Here is a 19875-nt window from a genome sequence, read left to right as displayed (position 1 = left end):
ATTTTAGTAGAGTTTGTGTATACTCATGCACTATGTACTGTGTTTATTATTCAGTAATCACTTTCTGTGCTACTCGTCTAAGAAGGGTAAAAATCTAAGTAATCAACAAAAACCTCAGCATTAATGTTTGCATTGCACCATTCAATGTGTATGTCTCTGTTATATGCCATTTGGTATGGGATTTGTAAAAGCAGTGTTATTTTTATGATGGTGCCATCTATTGGAATGACGAATGCAGTGCATTGTATTACTAAAAATATTTGACAGAGACGTAGCAACCAGAAGAAGACACTGATTGATACACAGACACTTATGTGTTTCATTAAGGTGGATGTTTCTGTATTTGTGAACTTTACATAAATGCTATTGAGCTCATTTTTATTTGTTTATAAGACAAAGTGTGAGGTGGGGTTTATGTCAGTATCTTCTTGTAATAAGTATTTTGAAATCTTTAAAACGGCCATATTTATTCAAGGCTGAGATCATTTTTAAGCACCACTGTAATTCCATATTTGTAGAAATGCAAAAATTTCCTTCAGCTAGATATACTTCTGTGTACAGTAGGTGAAAAGACATGCATTAACACGTGTTTTCCACTTGGTTTTGTGTTCACACATTTTCACATATATAGGCTTTTTATTTAGATTTAAAATGTGATATAGTCACGTAGAAATATGTATCCATCCATCCATTATCCAACCCACTATATCCTAACTACAGGGTCACGGGGGTTTGCTGGAGCCAATCCCAGCCAACACAGGGCACAAGGCAGGAAAGAAACCCTGGACAGGGTGCCAGCCCACCGCAGGGCACACACACATGCACACACTAGGGACAATTTAATATCGCCAATGCACCATTTGTGTTAAAATAACTAACTACTCAGTTTATTATTAATTATTAGTTTGTACATTAAAAATCTGTTTTGTTGATGCTGGATTGTAATCATTTTTAAATTATTGCAAAAAGATGTATATTTAGTGAGGTTTGATCAGTTTGAATTTTTGCAAAATTTATGAAATTAGTATACATCTACACAATGTGTTTTTGTGTCTTATGAATATAATTAATGTAGTTACAGAAAATGAGTCAATTAATGTAAACAATTAATGCTGCCAGTACATTGTCTACTTATATGCTTTATGTCAGATTATTATATTCTAGTTCAACAACCATGAGAAGTAAAATAGGAAAATGGGGGAAAAAACTGCTTCCTTAATAATGTTTATTTTCTTTTAGGTCAAGCTTGTTCAACATACTTATTCCTGTCTCTATGGGACGTTCTTGTGCAATAATGCGCGTGAGAGAGAAGCACGAAACACTTATAATCGCACTTGCTCAGTATGGTCTCTTCTTCGCCCAGGAAACAAAAATTTTCAAAACTTTCTATATATCCCTGGTCATGATGTGGTAAGTTACCTAAATTTCCACATTGTTACTTCACATGTTTAAAAAAAAAAAAAAAAAAAAAAAAACAAGCTGTCTCAGTCCTTCTGATGTGCTTTTTCCTTTTCCATTGTTGCAGAGCTTAATGTACCATCTATTAAGACCACCGTTCTTTAGCAAAGTGACATATAATTATAAGCAAATAGGTTTAATTCCAGATTAAAAAAATCGGCCTTCACTTTAATGTATATTTAAGTATTACCATTAACTACTGGTACTCTGATAATTAATGCATGTCCAGATGCTTTGGTTTTTGGAAAGTTGTATTTCACCAGGTTCAGAAAGTACTCTACATTATACAATTGCAAGCTACTCAAATAAATAATAAAATAACAGATACAACCATTTACCTCAGAGCAATACAGAAAAAACAAAGGAAAAATAGAAATACAAAGAAAATAATATTCAATCTACCCACACCCCCTTTTTATCATATATATATATATATATATATATATATATATGTATATATATATGTATATGTATATATATATGTATATGTATATATATATGTATATGTATATATATATATATGTATATGTATATATATATATATGTATATATATGTATATATATATATATGTATATGTATATATAGATATATATATATATATACATATTATATTTATATATACATATATATATATCTATATATACATATACATATTATATGTATATGTATATATATATATATGTATATGTATATATAGATATAATATGTATATGTATATATAGATATAATATGTATATGTATGTACAGCGCCCTCCACAATTATTAGCACCCCTGGTTAAAATGTGTTCTTAGGCTTCTAATAAATTCTTTTTTTCCCAAAAAATATAGGCTCACAACACAAAAAAGAGAATATCCAACCTTTAATTGAAGTACATTTATTCATTGGGAAAAAAATCCTACATTTAAGTAATACATTTTTTTACATGAAATCATGTGTTGCACAATTATTGGCACCCCTAACAATTCGTATAAAATAAATGTAATTGAAGCATTTTTGTAATTTCTAGTTTAGTGTTTAAAGTTGTTCAGAGTAAATTGGAACTTTTAATTAGTGATTAATGACTTCCTGTGTCCCTGGAGTATAAATATGACGTGACAGAGTCCTATTGCTCTTAGCCACTCTTCAACATGGGAAAGACAAGAGTTCAAGTAAGGCAGATGTGTCGACCTTCGTAATTCTGGTAATGGCTACAAGAAAATAGCTACTTGCCTAAACATGCCTGTATCTGCAGTCAGACGAATAATAAAGAAGTGTAAAACAATGTGAATAGTGACAAACAAGGCTGGATGAGGACCCAAGTTTATCTTGCCACCACGCACAGTGAGGAGGATGGTAAGAGAAGTAAAAAAATTCTCCAAAGCTCACTGTTAGAAAACTGCACCAAAGGGTGGTATCTTGGGGGTCACAAAGTCTCCATGACAACCATAAGACGCTATCCCCATGCAAGGAAAAAGCCTCTTCTCACCTACAGTCACAAACGTAAACGTCTGGAGTGTGCTAAGCGGTACTGGGGCTTCAACTGGGACCGTGTGCTTCGGTCAGATAAAAATTGAGCTTTTTGGCAACCAACATTCTAAGTGGGTATGGCTTGAATCCAACAATGAGTATGCGGAAAAGCACTTTGTGCCCACTGTAAAGTATGGTGGAGGATCTATGATGCTGTTTCTCTTCCAAAGGCCCTGGGAACCTTGTTAGGGCGCATGGCATCATGAACTCCTTGAAATACCAGGACATTTTAAATCAAAATCTGGTGGCCTCTGCCAGGAAGCTGAAGATGGGTCTTCCAGCAGGATAATGACCCTAAACATATGGCAAAAGCTACACACATATGACTCAGCAGACACAAAATCAACCTCCTCCCATGGCCATTTCAGTCCCCAGACCTCAAACCCATTGAAAAACCTGTGGGCTGAACTGAAAAGGAGAATGCATAAGAGAGGACCCAGGACTCTGGACGATCTAGAAAGATTGTGCAAAGAGGAATCTTGTGAAATGTTATAGGAGAAGATTAAGTGCTGTCTTGTTGGCAAAAGGGGGGGTGTATGAAATATTAACAGCAGGGGTGCCAATAATTGTGGCACACATGATTTCATGTAAAATGTATTTTGTAATGTGGAATTTTTTTCCCAATGAATAAATGTACTTCAATTAAAGGTTGGATTTTTCTCTTTTTTGTGTTGGGGGAAAAAAAGAATTTATTAGAAGCCTAAGAACACATCTTAACCAGGGGTGCCAATAATTGTGGTGCTGTGTGTGTGTGTATATAATTAATATATGTGTGTATATATATATATATATATATATATATATATATATATATATATATATATATTATAAAAGTAAATATAAAAGTAAAATTTAAGGCCAGTACTAAAAGTGCCAGAGAGTTGGCCGAGTCTTGGCTATCAGATGAAAACGCCATCAACAGACACTTGGACATAAATCCAGCATATGCCAACTTAAGAAGGACATGTACACAATAATTAAACTATACAACCCCCCCAATACTGAATGTGTTGCTATATATTGCCTTTGATTCTTGTAAGTCTAAGCATTATCCTCTGATGAAGACCCCTGATAGGGGTTGAAAGCTCAGGAATAAAAAAAAAAAAAAACTATTTTATGATACGTGATTCGTTTTTTCTCCCTTCGTGGATCTCCTGCTGCAAATATGCAAACCGTATCACAGACCTTCTCTTCCATATATATATATATATATATATATATATATATATATATATATATATATATATATATATATATATATATATATATATACTAGCAAAATACCCGCGCTTCGCAGCGGAGAAGTAGTGTGTTAAAGAGGGTATGAAAAAGTAAAGGAAACATTTTAAAAATAACGTAACATGATTGTCAATGTAATTGTGTTGTCATTGCTATGAGTGTTGCTGTGTTTTATATATATATATATAAAATACACACACACACACACATATAAACATATATATACATATCTACATATATATATATATATACACATACATATACACATCCACATATCAACATATATATATACACATATATACACACACACACGCTTTATGGGTGATGATTGTTTTACTCTTTTTATCTTTATTTTATTTTATTGTAGAATCAACTCCTATCTGCGCACAGCAGGGCAGCCGTGGGCGGATGCGTATGGTGTATTCACTCCATGTTATCGTGCATTGCGCTGTCAGTGGTATTTTGATAAAAGAATTTGAACAACATATAAGAAGCGTATAAATTATTAAACAGTAAAACATTAACATTTAAGAAGTAAAGTTACATTAAGTACTACTGCAGTGCCTTCGGGTATACCTCATTTTTTGTTTGCCCATTACATGCTTAAATGTATACATTTTTTGGTGCACCTACCCGAGAACACGCGACATATAACCGAGCGTGGGAGAAGCATGGATTTTAAACACGCGTTGAGTTCATCTGCTGGTCTCCCTCGTGGAATAACTGGTAATGTTTGACTAAAATCTACAGCGAGTAAAACGACATTACCTCCTATTTTTTTTTTTACGATCTCTGAGATCTTGCTTTTTTCGGTTCAAGGCTTCATAAGCTCTTTTATGTTGTATGGTGTACTTATCCCAAACCATCATCTTTGAATGTTGCAAGACTTTCGCCTTGTATGTAGATCGGGGTAATTACATTCATTGCATTCCTAGTCTGAATCACAATCTGATTGTATGGGTGATTACCTGGCACTGTAGGGTTGCCACCCGTCCTTTAAAATACGGAATCGTGGCGCGTTTCAGAATGAAATTGCGCGTCCCGTTTTGAATCAATACTGGACGGGATTTATCCCGTATTTTTTTTATCATTTTTTTTTTAAAGCAGCGTCTCATGCAAATCATCCCACACGCATTTTATGAAGATGCCTCCTTTCCTACTTTTGATTGGGTAATACTTGATGTCATCGTTAGTTTGATTGGTGTTTTTAACTGTCCAGTGAGGAGGGTGTGTGTTTTAAGTAGAGTCTGCAAAGTGTTGGCACTGAGATGTGGCGTCAGCGCCATAGTTGAAGCCCCTAACGTTGCGGTCAGCAAGTCGGCTAACATCCGCCATGTGCCGTCTTTCAGTTGCGAGAAGCAGATCATAGAATGGTTGAAAGTGTTGTCCCTAACGTTGTGCCACGGCGTGTGGTTCGTTTATACCTCGTGTGTTCTCATTAAACTTTTATGTCGCGAATATGTTATTGCAATCCGCAGCGGGAGCGTTTCTATAAACTTAATTTAAACTTACGTTTTACACCGTGCTTTGTTTCCCTTATGAACATGCTTGTATGCTTAACTCGCTCCGTTCTCAATTGTTTAATTAATTTTTTGCTCTTCGCTGTTTGCTTTTCTTCCTCCATTTCCCCCTACTTCGTTCTTTTATCTCGCGAATATGTTATTGCAATCCTTAACGGGAGCGTTTCAATAAACTGATTGAAAATAGTTTTGCATTTACCTTTTTAGTAAAAGGCGAGCTTTTAAGCCTGAGAAATCACCCCGTAAATGCACACGTTTAATTGGACATGTGTTAATATGTATGGTTACACAGTATTAAAAGACAGTGAACAACGTCAGTTACCATTGTTCCCGTGTTTGATAAAAGGTGAGCTTTTAAGCCTGAGAAATCACCCCGTAAATGCACACGTTTAATTGCACATGTGTTAATATGTATGCTTACACAGTATTAAAAAACAGTCAAAAATTAACGTCATTTACCTTCGTTCCCGCGTGTGACTCGTGCTGTAAATGTCTTCCTTGTTTTTAGTTCACGTGATTACGTAGGAGGCGTGATGACGCAATACGTGACTCCGCCTCCTCCATTACAGTGTATGGACAAAAAATATGTTCCAGTTATGACCATTACGCTTTGAATTTCGAAATGAAACCTGCCTAACTTTTGTAAGTAAGCTGTAAGGAATGAGCCTGCCAAATTTCAGCCTTCCACCTACACGGGAAGTTGGAGAATTAGTGATGAGTGAGTCAGTCAGTCAGTGAGTCAGTCAGTCAGTCAGTGAGGGCTTTGCCTTTTATTATTATAGATATGAGAGAGAGAGATATAGAGATATATATATATATATATATATATATATATATATATATATATATATATATATATATATATAATATATATAGAGAGAGAGAGAGATGATAAATGTTGACAAAGGTGTTCAATGTAATACACAAGTACAGAAAGTATAAAACAATAATAGTTGGGGGGAAGAAAAACATAATTTTTAAGCTGATTAAGGCACAGCTATTCAAAACATTCTTAATTTTGAAAAAATTTGTTTCTCCCTCATAATATTATTGTGAGAAAATGTGCAAGGTTTAAGTTGCTAACCACTAAACATTAAATAAATGTGCTATATCAATATTTTCTATTTTAAGTGCCCTAACTGAGCACAAGTGAATTTAGCTACTGTATAACAAAATTTAGAATTTGACATACTGCCAACAATCTAGCCTGATTTGGAAACCTTATTTTGCCTTGCATAAATGTTTTTCAAGGTAACTTAAGTCATTTTACAATAGCAGAAAGTAGATATTTAAAATGTTTATTTTATGTGCATTTTATGACACGCTCTTAAAACTCTGTTAAGGTTCTACAGCCTGTTTGCCATGTGCGAGCTCTTCACCTGTGGACAGCTGTGTATCTTCCCACCTCCTCTCCTTGCACTGCTGCTGAAGAAAACATTGATGCCTACCTGTCACCTGAAGAACAAAGTGAAGACTTAACTTCACGGTCACTGGACAGGTAAAAATGAAATGTTGTAGAGTTTGCAGAAGTGGTCACTAGGAGCTTGGAAAATAACACATCTTTAGCTAGTTGTTTTGCTGTTTTTTTTAATTCTATTTTTTTCTGGTTGCTAGTTGCATTGATTGTAGTGTCAATACTACACTACTAGTGAATCACATGTTTTTAAGTGAATTTACATAGAGATGTTTAGCAGCTTATGACTTGTAATTCATTGTCATAACAAGAAAACTCAAGTACTTATTCTCAGCTCACTGATCTGTACAATGTTACTGCACCTATGAATTATTTCAATTGTTTATTTTTAGTAAAACATTGGTGCATCAATTTATTTTATTTTATATTTTTTTATTAAGGCTTCCCAAAACAAGGTCAATGGATAATCTTGTGACTGCCTCTGAAAATGGCACTACCTTGGCTCGCACCTCAAGTGATCCAAACTTAAATAAGCACTGCCAGGAAGAAGAACACGCTATTCTTGAACAAAAGGCTGAGCCATTAGAAACCACCAAGGACATTCCAGAAGGCACCACTTTGTTAAATGAGGAATACAGCAGTATCAAACACAAAGAGAGACTGACTTTGCCTTCTGGTGACTGTCAAAAAGTTGATGGAAACCAAGAAGAAGTTAGTGATGAAAACTTTAACTCACTCAAGGGATGTTGTTCAAATGTACCCTTTTTGTCAAATCCGGACTGTGTTGTGCATAGTGATGTTTCAAGTTTTACAAATGCAAATTCAGAGCAAGCCGAAGATACTGTAGAGGAAACAGAGACATTTGACAAGAGTTCATTGTGCCAAGTATTGCCCGAGGACAAAGAACAAAGTAACTGGACATCAGAAAATACAAAGCCATGTTCCTTACATACATGTGTACAAGTATCAAAAAGTAGGCATGAAACTGACTGTAAAGAAAATGTTTTTGCTCCTACTGCAGTAGAACTACTTAGAATAAAAGCTGCATCTGTAGAGCTGGAAGATTCTACAGAAACACTAACAGAACATAGGATCCTAGAAGAAACATGCCATAAGAGGCCTTTGCTTTTAAAAAGCAATGGACTGTCTTCAAATGCTGACTATAACTGTATAGAGGTTTCTCGCTTGGGCAGGGCACATTCTGACACTGCAAAGGCTGTGAGAAAGTTCATTTCTCAAAGCCAGTTCAGTGAATTTTCAGTGCTGGGGTCCAACTGGGAGAGCATGCAAGGTTTAGTAAAGTCTGCTTACAATGGAGAATCATTGATGAGGAGAGGTTTTCCTCCAGGCTACCAAAATAGAAGGTTAACCAGCAAGCTTTTACGTGCCCAGGGTCTAGCATCCCTTAGTGGGCAAAGTTGTCAGAAAGAAATCCTACGCCAGATGAACCAGACCCACACCAGCTGGTTTTCCGGGGGATCTGCAATGAAGAATGTAGGGTATATGACACTATCCAACTCAAGGCAACTTCCTCCTCCTCTTCCTCCTGGGAAGCAGATATTGACTGGCATGTTGTCACCCTGCCTTAGCTACCTGGATGATGATGGACTTTCTGTTCCAGTGGATGCAGTGCAGCAACGGTTGAGGCAAATTGAAGCCAGCTACAAACAAGAAGTAGAACTACTGCGGGGACAGGTCAGGGAACTTCAGATGAGACTTGAGAGCAAGCAGTGCTGTATGCCCCCAGCTGAACCAGATGTTGATTATGAGGATGACTTTGTGAGTAATTTTTTTTTTTTATCATTTTGTTTAACAATAGTGTGTGTTCTTCTACAAATTGCTGATACCATCTAGCCTTCTGCAGCAAGTCATTTATTTGTATTTCTGTGTTAGACTAGACGTCCTGTGTTGTGTAGTCTTGCTTTCATCCCAGTACCATATTCAAATTCATCTGGCAGGCCTTTTGCTATATTCAGTATACACTTATGCCGAAAATGTTACCACATCATCAATAGAATTTGTAGAAATTAGTTAAAATTACATTCATGTACCTTATAAATAATACTAAATTGTGCTTTGTGATGGAGGAATGTGATATTTAATGTCCAGCTTGCACAGAATCAGAGTGCCCTGATTTATATAGCATGTCATTAGATCCAGAGGAGAACTCTCTTTTCAGAGGGAAAGTATTATTGAATGCTTAGGCAGAGATAGTGGGGACTGTAAATTGTTCCAGACTATAGCAGCAGGTCAAAAAGACTGAAGCTGATTGATTGGAATCCCAAGAAGAAAATATAGCAAAAAGGAGACCAAGAAGTGTATATCCCTAGCAACTACTGTGAGTCTGGAAGTGTCACTGGGCCATACGCTCAAGTGTGTAGTGTAGCAGAAATATGTTCCTAGTAACACTACTCTATATGGGCTACCACAGGGAGAAGTGGTACTACCTGTACCAGAAAAGTATGAGTATAGGAGTCACTGCAAAATTGAAAAGGCACGAGAGGCATTCCTTGTAAGAAAATGCAGGGGCCCTGCTTCATTTAAAGAAGACTGCACAGCCCAAGAGCATTTGTTGTTGGTTGTGTCTTTATAGAAAAAACCAGGCTAAGGGCGACTATGTTTTAGTAAGGGGTGTTTTTTTGGTCAAGGAGAGAGGACCAGCAGACCTAACCCTAGAGTAATTTTGATTTGTTCACTTCTGTTTTCTCTTTCATTTGTTCACCTTTTTACCCTTAGGATTTAGGAAAATCAAAATAATAATTTGGGTATTAAACAGAATTTAGTGGGAGAACTAGGGCTGCATGGGCAATATACTGAATTTTTGATTCCATTTGATATTTAAGAAAAAGCAATATGCAAAAGCCAATGATCATGAATTTGATTTATTTGATTTTCTGTAACTTTTATTGATTATAAAACAGTATTTGCAAAATTTGAGTCTGGAGATTTGAGGGGAGTGTAAGTACTACATATAGCCAGATTCATCTATATGTAGTCTGCTGCTTGAAATCTGAACCAAAAACTAACTAAGTTCATGGTTTACATGACATAGTTAGGTCCATAAATATTTGGACAGAGACAACTTTTTTCTAATTTTGGTTCTGCACATTACCACAATGAATTTTAAATGAAACAACTCAGATGCGGTTGAAGTGCAGACTTTCAGCTTTAATTCAGTGGGGTGAACAAAACAATTGCATAAAAATGTGAGGCAACTAAAGCATTTTTTTAACACAATCCCTTCATTTCAGGGGCTCAAAAGTAATTGGACAAATTAAATAACTGGAAATAAAATGTTCATTTCTAATACTTGGTAGAAACCACTTTGCTGGCAATGACAGCCTGAAGTCTTGAACTCATGGACATCACCAGATGCTGGGTTCCTCCTTTTTAATGCTCTTCCAGGCCTTTACTGCAGCGGCTTTCAGTTGCTGTTTGTTTGTGGGCCTTTCTATCCGAAGTTTAGTCTTCAACAAGTGAAATGCATGCTCAATTGGGTTAAGATCAGGTGACTGACTTGGCCATTCAAGAATTTTCCACTTCTTTGCTTTAATAAACTCCTGGGTTGCTTTGGCTGTATGTTTTGGGTCATTGGGCGTTGTTTCATGATATAGATGGACAATCAATTTGACTGCATTTAGCTGGATTTGAGCAGACAGTATGTCTCTGAACTTTTCAGAATTAATTCAGCTGCTTCTGTCCTGTGTCACATCATCAATAAACACTAGTGTCCCAGTGCCACTGGCAGCCATGCACGCCCAAGCCATCACACTGCCTCCACCATGTTTTACAGATGATGTGGTATGCTTTGGATAATGAGCTGTTCCACACCTTCTCCATACTTTTTTCTTGCCATCATTCTGGTAGAGGTTGATCTTGGTTTCATCTGTCCAAAGAATGTTTTTCGAGAACTGTGCTGGCTTTCTCTTCACCATGGAAATGATTCTGTGATCATCTACCACTGTTGTCTTCTGTGGACGTCCAGGTCTTTTTGCGTTGCTGAGTTCACCAGTGCTTGCTTTCTTTCTCAGGATGTACCAAACTGTAGATTTTACCACTCGTAATATTGTAGCAATTTCTCAGATGGGTTTTTTCTGTTTTTGCAACTGAAGGATGGCTTCTTTCACCTGCATGGAGAGCACCTTTGACCGTATGTTGTCTGTTCACAGCAAAATCTTCCACATGCAAGCACCACACCTCAAATCAATTCCAGGCCTTTTATCTGCTTAATTGATAATGACATAATGATGGACTTGCCCACACCTGCCCATGAAATAGCCTTTGAGTCGATTGTCCAATTACTTTTGAGCCCCTGAAATGAAGGGATTGTGTTAAAAAAATGCTTTAGTTGCCTCACATTTTAATGCAATCGTTTTGTTCACCCCACTGAATTAAAGCTGAAAGTCTGCACTTCAACTGCATCCGAGTTGTTTCATTTAAAATTCATTGTGGTAATGTACAGAACCAAAATTAGAAAAAAGTTGTCTCTGTAAAATCACAACAGGCCAGTTTAGAGTAGTCCATAAACCTAATGGCATATCATATCATGTCATTGGAAGAGATTGGCTGTAGTCCGAAGATAAACCCATACAAAGTTGAGAAGTGTGTGTGTATATAGATATAGATCTATAGATTCCCAGTAGCTTATATTTGTATATGCCAATTTAGGACTAGAGAATTATAGAGCACTAGCAAAATACCCGCGCTTCGCAGCGGAGAAGTAGTGTGTTAAAGAGGTTATGAAAAAAAAGGAAACATTTTAAAAATAACATAACATGATTGTCAATGTAATTGTGTTGTCATTGTTATGAGTGTTGCTGTGTTTTATATATATAAAATACACACACACACATATAAACATATATATACATATACACATATATATATACATATCTACATATATATACACACATCGACATATCAACATATATATATACACATATATACACACACACACGCTTTATGGGTGATGATTGTTTTACTCTTTTTATCTTTATTTTATTTTATTGTAGAATCAACTCCTATCTGCGCACAGCAGGGCAGCCGTGGGCGGATGCGTATGGTGTATTCACTCCATGTTATCGTGCATTGCGCTGTCAGTGGTATTTTGATAAAAGAATTTGAACAACATATAAGAAGCGTATAAATTATTAAACAGTAAAACATTAACATTTAAGAAGTAAAGTTACATTAAGTACTACTGCAGTGCCTTCGGGTATACCTCATTTTTTGTTTGCCCATTACATGCTTAAATGTATACATTTTTTGGTGCACCTACCCGAGAACACGCGACATATAACCGAGCGTGGGAGAAGCATGGATTTTAAACACGCGTTGAGTTCATCTGCTGGTCTCCCTCGTGGAATAACTGGTAATGTTTGACTAAAATCTACAGCGAGTAAAACGACATTACCTCCTTTTTTTTTTTTTTACGATCTCTGAGATCTTGCTTTTTTCGGTTCAAGGCTTCATAAGCTCTTTTATGTTGTATGGTGTACTTATCCCAAACCATCATCTTTGAATGTTGCAAGACTTTCGCCTTGTATGTAGATCGGGGTAATTACATTCATTGCATTCCTAGTCTGGGGGTTGCCACCCGTCCTTTAAAATACGGAATCGTGCCACGTTTGAGAATGAAATTGCGCGTCCCGTTTTGAATGAATACGGGACGGGATTTATCCCGTATTTTTTTTATCATTTTTTTTTTTAAAGCAGCGTCTCATGCAAATCATCCCACACGCATTTTATGAAGATGCCTCCTTTCCTACTTTTGATTGGGTAATACTTGATGTCATCGTTAGTTTGATTGGTGTTTTTAACTGTCCAGTGAGGAGGGCGTGTGTTTTAAGTAGAGTCTGCAAAGTGTTGGCACTGAGATGTGGCGTCAGCGCCATAGTTGAAGCCCCTAACGTTGTGGTCAGCAAGTCGGCTAACATCCGCCATGTGCCGTCTTTCAGTTGCGAGAAGCAGATCATAGAATGGTTGAAACTGTTGCCCCTAACGTTGCGCCACGGCGTGTGGTTCGTTTATACCTCGTGTCTTCTCATTAAACTTTTATGTCGCAAATATGTTATTGCAATCCGCAGCGGGAGCGTTTCTATAAACTTAATTTAAACTTACGTTTTACACCGTGCTTTGTTTCCCTTATGAACATGCTTGTATGCTTAACTCGCTCCGTTCTCAATTGTTTAATTAATTTTTTGCTCTTCGCTGTTTGCGGCTCTTCCTCCATTTCCCCCTACTTCGTTCTTTTATCTCGCGAATATGTTATTGCAATCCTTAACGGGAGCGTTTCAATAAACTGATTGAAAATAGTTTTGCATTTACCTTTTTAGTAAAAGGCGAGCTTTTAAGCCTGAGAAATCACCCCGTAAATGCACACGTTTAATTGGACATGTGTTAATATGTATGGTTACACAGTATTAAAAGACAGTGAACGTCAGTTACCTTTGTTCCCGTGTTTGATAAAAGGTGAGCTTTTAAGCCTGAGAAATCAACCCGTAAATGCACACGTTTAATTGCACATGTGTTAATATGTATGCTTACACAGTATTAAAAGACAGTCAAAAATTAACGTCATTTACCTTCGTTCCCGCGTGTGACTCGTGCTGTAAATGTCTTCCTTGTTTTTAGTTCACGTGATTACGTAGGAGGCGTGATGACGCGATATGTGACTCCGCCTCCTCCATTACAGTGTATGGACAAAAAATATGTTCCAGTTATGACCATTACGCTTTGAATTTCGAAATGAAACCTGCCTAACTTTTGTAAGTAAGCTGTAAGGAATGAGCCTGCCAAATTTCAGCCTTCCACCTACACGGGAAGTTGGAGAATTAGTGATGAGTGAGTCAGTCAGTCAGTGAGTCAGTCAGTCAGTCAGTGAGGGCTTTGCCTTTTATTATTATAGATTCATGTGCCATTCAGAGTTCTGAGATGATGTTTCACCTTCCTATTTTAATGCATTCTGAATCAGAATCGTATTTATTGGCCAACTATACACACATACAAGGAGTTTGGATGACTCTCAAATATAGTTACATGATATACTGTACATAGGAGAAGCTCAAAAAGGTTGTGGCCTGGATTTGAATCCTTGATGAAGATTTCCCTGCCTGTTTCATGACTCTGGAAAAACACGGGCCTCTGGTCGAGAAATGTGAGGCCACTGTTAGTTTATTACTTGGTCTGCAAAAAAAAAGAAAGATAAATGGAATTTTCGTAAAGATAAAGAGTAAACTAAAAGATATTAGATGTGTATTACTTCACTCCAAATACAATTTAACCAAAAATGCAATTTCTGGCTGACTAGGTTATATTTTTTTATCCTCTTTAATAAAATCCCTGTGTGCATCCATGTGTCCGTGTGTGTGTGTGTCTTCTGGTGAAGTGCGCAGGGCACGGTGCGATGCTTCAAAGGACGCCTGACACGTCACACAAGACAGAGAGGGCGGGACCTATAAAATATCGCGCAGCCGATCCAATCGGATTTTGGTAAATGAGGTAAGACTTAAAACATAACGCACGAAAAATCCAATCGGGTACTGAGACGCGGAGACCAGCTTCCCCAAAAAGGTGTGATTAGTGTTTGTTGTTGTGCAAGTGTTCATTCTGAGGATGTCAGATTTGCGATTAACAAACTTGGCCTGGTAAAGTGTTTTCCTAAATATACGAATTTTCATGATATTACAATAGGATAACTTTTAAAAGATTTATTTTCGCGCACAAAAAAATCCGTTACTGGGTAAACACCATACATACAATAATCAGCTGCACGCCAGCACAGATTAAAATACTTGCTGGAGAGACGTATTACTGTGAGAGAAAATTAAAGGCACACAATACAGTGACACATATTACAGCCACATACAAGCCAGTATTACTGTAACAGAAAATAGACAGTCCTTTGCCATTTAATATAGACTGTTCCTACTAATGTTTATGCACTACTATTTTAGCGCCCATTATTGTAACGGGCTAAATGACTAGTATTTATATAATTGACTTGAGGTGAACTGTCAGCATTACATCACAAGCCAGAGAATTCTGGTAGCTTTGCTTTCTCCAAATTGTCTGAATTGTAGCTCTGAGTTCATAGTGTTTTTCACATGGAATTTCTGTCCAACAGCATGTGAATGCAGCATTAGAAATACCATTTGATTAGAATGATACTGATAAAAACCTGAAGCAGTTGTAATCATTCAATACATGATGCTAGCAGTGTTTAGTATTGAATTTTACAAATGAGGGGACTGCTTGGTCAGTCAAGTATTACCCCAACATGCCATACAGACGTTAAATAACATATTGCTGAGGTCTTTACCTCATTTACTTAGTATTTTATTCCAAGTTATCATGACAGGTTTCTGTTTTTTCCACTTTTAATTTAACCGACATGGTTTGCTTACACAGCATTATTGAATGTTGGTGCTTTCCTGATTGCATAATGACAAAGCAGAATTTACTCTTCCTCTGTCAAATGGCAGGCAGGACATTGATGCAGGGATTACCTCACCACTTCAGGGCTGTGGATTCAGTTAACGCCTGGTCCCTTGTCTCTCTCTAGATTTTGCACATTTTTCTCATGTTAGTGTGGGTGTTCTGTTGAGAATCTGGTTACCTCCGAAATTTCAGTAATGTGCATATTACATTGACTGGTGCCAGTAATGTCACGAGGATTGTGGTTTGCAATAAACAAGTATGCTGCCCGGAGTCTGTTCCTGCCTTACTGTACACCATCCTGTCTAAAATCATCAAGATAAGACATTTTTAAAATGAGTTGTTTTTTTGTTTTTTTTTTCTTTTCAGACTTGTCTACGGGAATCCGATGACAGCGATGTAGAAGATTCACTCTCGGTTCATAGTGATGACCGATTGTCTGAGGCCAGCTGGGAACCTGTTGAACAGAAGGACACAGAGGTTGGATTTTCTGATTACATATTTTCTCTTTTTGGGTGAAAGTTGTGCGACACTACCTCGGCAGTTAAAGAGCATCCTCTACCTTCGGTTCTTGTCATTATTTACTTTTAGTCAGAGAATTTTTAATTGAAGAACTGAACATGCCTTGAGAAATAAGACTCGTCTAATAATTACCATACATTTTCTGTAACAAAATCAACTTGATTTCTTGTGACTGTTCGACATACTTGCATTTTATTTTCTTAGTCCTTGAATGATAGCAGTGACAATTTTTGCTGAATATTTATATTATCAGTACATAAAAGTCTATTCTGCGCATAACACTAACAGTGATAGTCACTGATATCTGAATGTAACACTAAATTCATGTTTGAATGAGATACTTAAAAAAAATTAAAAAAATAAAAAAGTGAATAACCTAAAATGCTCGTCTGCAAATATCACTGTGGTGCTGCACCAAAGCTGGAGTGCATACAAACATTAAATACTGTCAATTTATTTTAAAAATTAAATGAAAATCAAGTTAATGCTTACTGTTAAAACCCATGACCATTTCTTATTTTATAGATTAATTTTTTTTTTTTCTTTGGTATCTTCATATAGATTACACATTTACAATGAAACTACAGTGATTTTCTAAATCTAATGTTACAAAATGATTAGTAACACAGTTCACAACAGAACTGAGCCATTCTCATTACTGTAGTCAACCCAAAGGCATATTGTTTTCTATGATAATTTGGTATGAAGTTTTGTATAATTGTATTGTACTTCTCAAAAGAAATGTAACAATTTTGAAATATTGTTCTAAGAAGAAAATGGGTGTCTCTTTTTGTTCTCTGACAAAATGTATAGTGTTTATTTTTATTTATTTATTTATTTTGCCTTCAGGTAACTCGCTGGGTTCCAGACCACATGGCCTCACATTGCTTTAGCTGCGACTCTGAATTCTGGTTAGCCAAGCGTCGCCATCATTGCAGGTCAGTTGCTTATTTAAAGGCGGACATTTAGGTACACAGCTTACCTCTTTCATTCACTGAAGTATTTTTGACACTTATTTACTTAGGTACAAAGCAATAAAAGCTGTGTGTTTACACTCTTTTGATTTTGTTCAGTTTGCATATTTTTGCTTTACATTATTCATAGAAAATTGAGCGTTCATCTGTTTAAACGTTTACCCCTTTTAAACAATTTTTCTTGATTAAATTATTATTACAGGCATAAAAAGTAACATTTTCACACAAAATGCTTTATTTTTCTAGTTTTAGATAAATGCAGTAAATAACATTGTTCACCCCATAGTTCAACACAGTTCAGCAGTATTATTATGGCATGTTAATCAGACCGTATAGAGCTCCCTTACCAGGGTACACAGGAACAATTCAAAGTAACCAAATAAAAAAAACAAGGTCATTCAGTAAATAAAAAAAAACTTTATTAAAACATCCAACAAAAGTAAATAGTATAGTATTACACAGTATACTAAAATCTGGATCAGTTCTTCAGTTGTAGAAGAGTTAATAGCTGAATAACAAGTGTATTTGTTTTTTGACTGACTTTATTTTGAACATGCACTGAAATTCATTAACAGCAGTGAAATGAATGCTGAAGAGAGAATATGTCACAAAACGAAATGAGACTTGACAGAAACCTGCATGACTGTACGAACTCTGTTAGTGCAGTTCAGATGTCAAGCAGGTTGATAGGAAGTAACAAGAATGATAATTTGTCTTAATTAATTGAGGTAACAACTTTGTAAATCAGTAGCAGGGTTTTGACAATGCAACGTTGCATTTGAAGTCAGTGTAGCCGAGCGCCAGATAAGGGGCGATATGGTAATTGAAGTCCATTAATTTTGCAGCTCTAGAAGTTGCATCTTAAACCCATTGTAGTATGTTAGTTTGCAATGCGCAAAAATCCAGTTAAGAGGTAATGAAGGTGTGTTAAGCTTGTGTCACATCAGGACAGTTTCTGAAAATGCATCTTAAAAAAGTGATACAATGAATTAGCAATTAGCTTAGTCTCATATTCTTATTATGCTCTTACCAACATTTATTTTGGTTATCTTTTTGTTTCTTCCAAAAGGAATTGTGGAAATGTGTTCTGTGGAAGCTGCTGCCACCTAAAACAGCCCATTCCTGAGCAGCAGCTCTATGACCCTGTGCTGGTCTGTAACTCGTGCTTTGACCAGATCCAAGTATCCAAGGCCCGGGAAATCATGAGCCAACAGCTGAAAAAGGCAATCACCACTGCCTCAAGCTGAAAAAGGACACAAACAATTTGAATGGGTTTAAGTCAGCAGACCAGTTAAAACATGAATGACCACCTCTGTGGCTTTAGCCCACGAGAGAGTCTAGGATGAGAAGGTCTTCATTTTTGCCCCCTCCTGGTCAGGTTTGAGCCAAATTTGATGGACAACTATGCAAGAAAGTGAGAGATGGGAAGTTGCTTTTGTGCTAATGCCCAAACAACCTCAGCGAAAGTGTCTTTAGGTAGAATTACTGCATTCTGGGATGCTGGGCAGGTTCACTTGAGATCTGGTCTCTGCTGGAATATGACCACAGCCGTAATCTTAATCTATGCATCCAGAGCTGTGCATCCTGCAAGACTTATTGAAATGGAGGCAGGGTGGGGGGGTGTTGGGTTGGGGTGCACTGACCTTAAACCGTATATCAGAGGCTTAATATTTAAAAATGCTGCTACAGTATGTGAACTTCTTTGTGCACTAAAAGCTGTTGTAAATTTGATAGGGTTAGGGATTGGGATGGAGCATTCTTGAAAGGGATTCAAGAGGGGGTCTGGATACTGGACAGAGACCAAACAACAAAAAAAAACACAATGGACAATGGACAACTCCATTACTGCTGCTGTGCTGTGTTTTTTGTTTTTTTTTTTATTTGGGGGGAAATCTGTTAGAGCCTGAATGTAATGTCTAAATACATGAGAGCAAACAACACTGTGCAAATGTTGGTAAGTTGTTGGTCAGATCAGTGGGGAAAAAGTCCTTGGCATATAATCTTCACAAGTTTTCAAAATGTACACTTCTGGATAATACTTTTTTTGCTCTTTCTGTCTGAAAGTGCTGTCAGAAAGAGATGTATGTTTTGAATTGCACTGGTCATCTAACACAGTTTGGAGTCAGTGGGGGGCGGTTGGGTTTAGTGTAACTAACTGCTGTTGGGGGAATTATGTACTACCAATCCTGTACATTATGTGAGAAAATAAATGTTAGATGCACCTATCCATGGATAAATTTAATGTATCACACAAGGTAAAGCAACTGTATGTGTATACCTTAAATAAAAAGGGCCTGCAGATGCGAAATATTTTTTTTTGTATGTGTTGTCTTTCCTAGTACTTTGAAAGTTGAAAGGAAGAAGATACATCGATGCACGTTGTCAGCAACTGACTATAGACTAAGATATCTGTTTCTTTCATCAACAACAACAATATTTATTTATATAGCACATTTTCATACAAATTATGTAGCTCAAAGTGCGTTTCAGGATGAAGAAAGAGAAAAATGACAAAATATAAAAATAAAATTGGGGAACACTAATTAACATAGAATAAAAGTAAGGTCAGATGGCCAGGGAGGACAGAAAGAAAAAAAAAAAAACTCCAGATGGCAGGAGAAAAAAAAAAAAATCAAAATCTGCAAGGGTTCCAGGCCACGAGACCCCCAAGCCCCCTTTAGGCATTCTACCTAACATAAATGATCTCAATCAGCCTTCAGGCTTCATGTGGAAGAATTCAATCCATCAATGTAGGGACAGCACGGTGCTTTGACAGGGTGGTGGTGGCGCAGATCGCCAGCACA

General features: G+C 36.7%; 1 protein-coding gene across 4 annotated transcripts in view; it reads left to right on the top strand.

The window, feature by feature from the left end:
• Nucleotides 1–19379, top strand: part of mtmr4 (myotubularin related protein 4) — a 205914-nt gene extending 186535 nt beyond the window's left edge. For all 4 annotated transcript variants that reach the window (XM_028806987.2, XM_028806988.2, XM_051930812.1 and 1 more), the window contains 6 exons: nt 1240–1410; nt 7069–7223; nt 7580–8918; nt 15945–16055; nt 16947–17035; nt 18141–19379. In XM_028806987.2, the coding sequence (XP_028662820.1) occupies nt 1240–1410; nt 7069–7223; nt 7580–8918; nt 15945–16055; nt 16947–17035; nt 18141–18318 (2043 nt within the window). In that variant the 3' untranslated portion in view covers nt 18319–19379. The remainder of the gene's footprint in view (nt 1–1239; nt 1411–7068; nt 7224–7579; nt 8919–15944; nt 16056–16946; nt 17036–18140) is intronic.
• Nucleotides 19380–19875: the final 496 nt, after the last annotated feature.

This window comes from Erpetoichthys calabaricus, chromosome 8 (genome assembly GCF_900747795.2).
Source record: "Erpetoichthys calabaricus chromosome 8, fErpCal1.3, whole genome shotgun sequence".
Lineage (NCBI taxonomy): Eukaryota > Metazoa > Chordata > Cladistia > Polypteriformes > Polypteridae > Erpetoichthys > Erpetoichthys calabaricus.
Note: the sequence above shows the minus strand (reverse complement) of the source record. Positions and strands in the feature narration are given on the sequence as shown.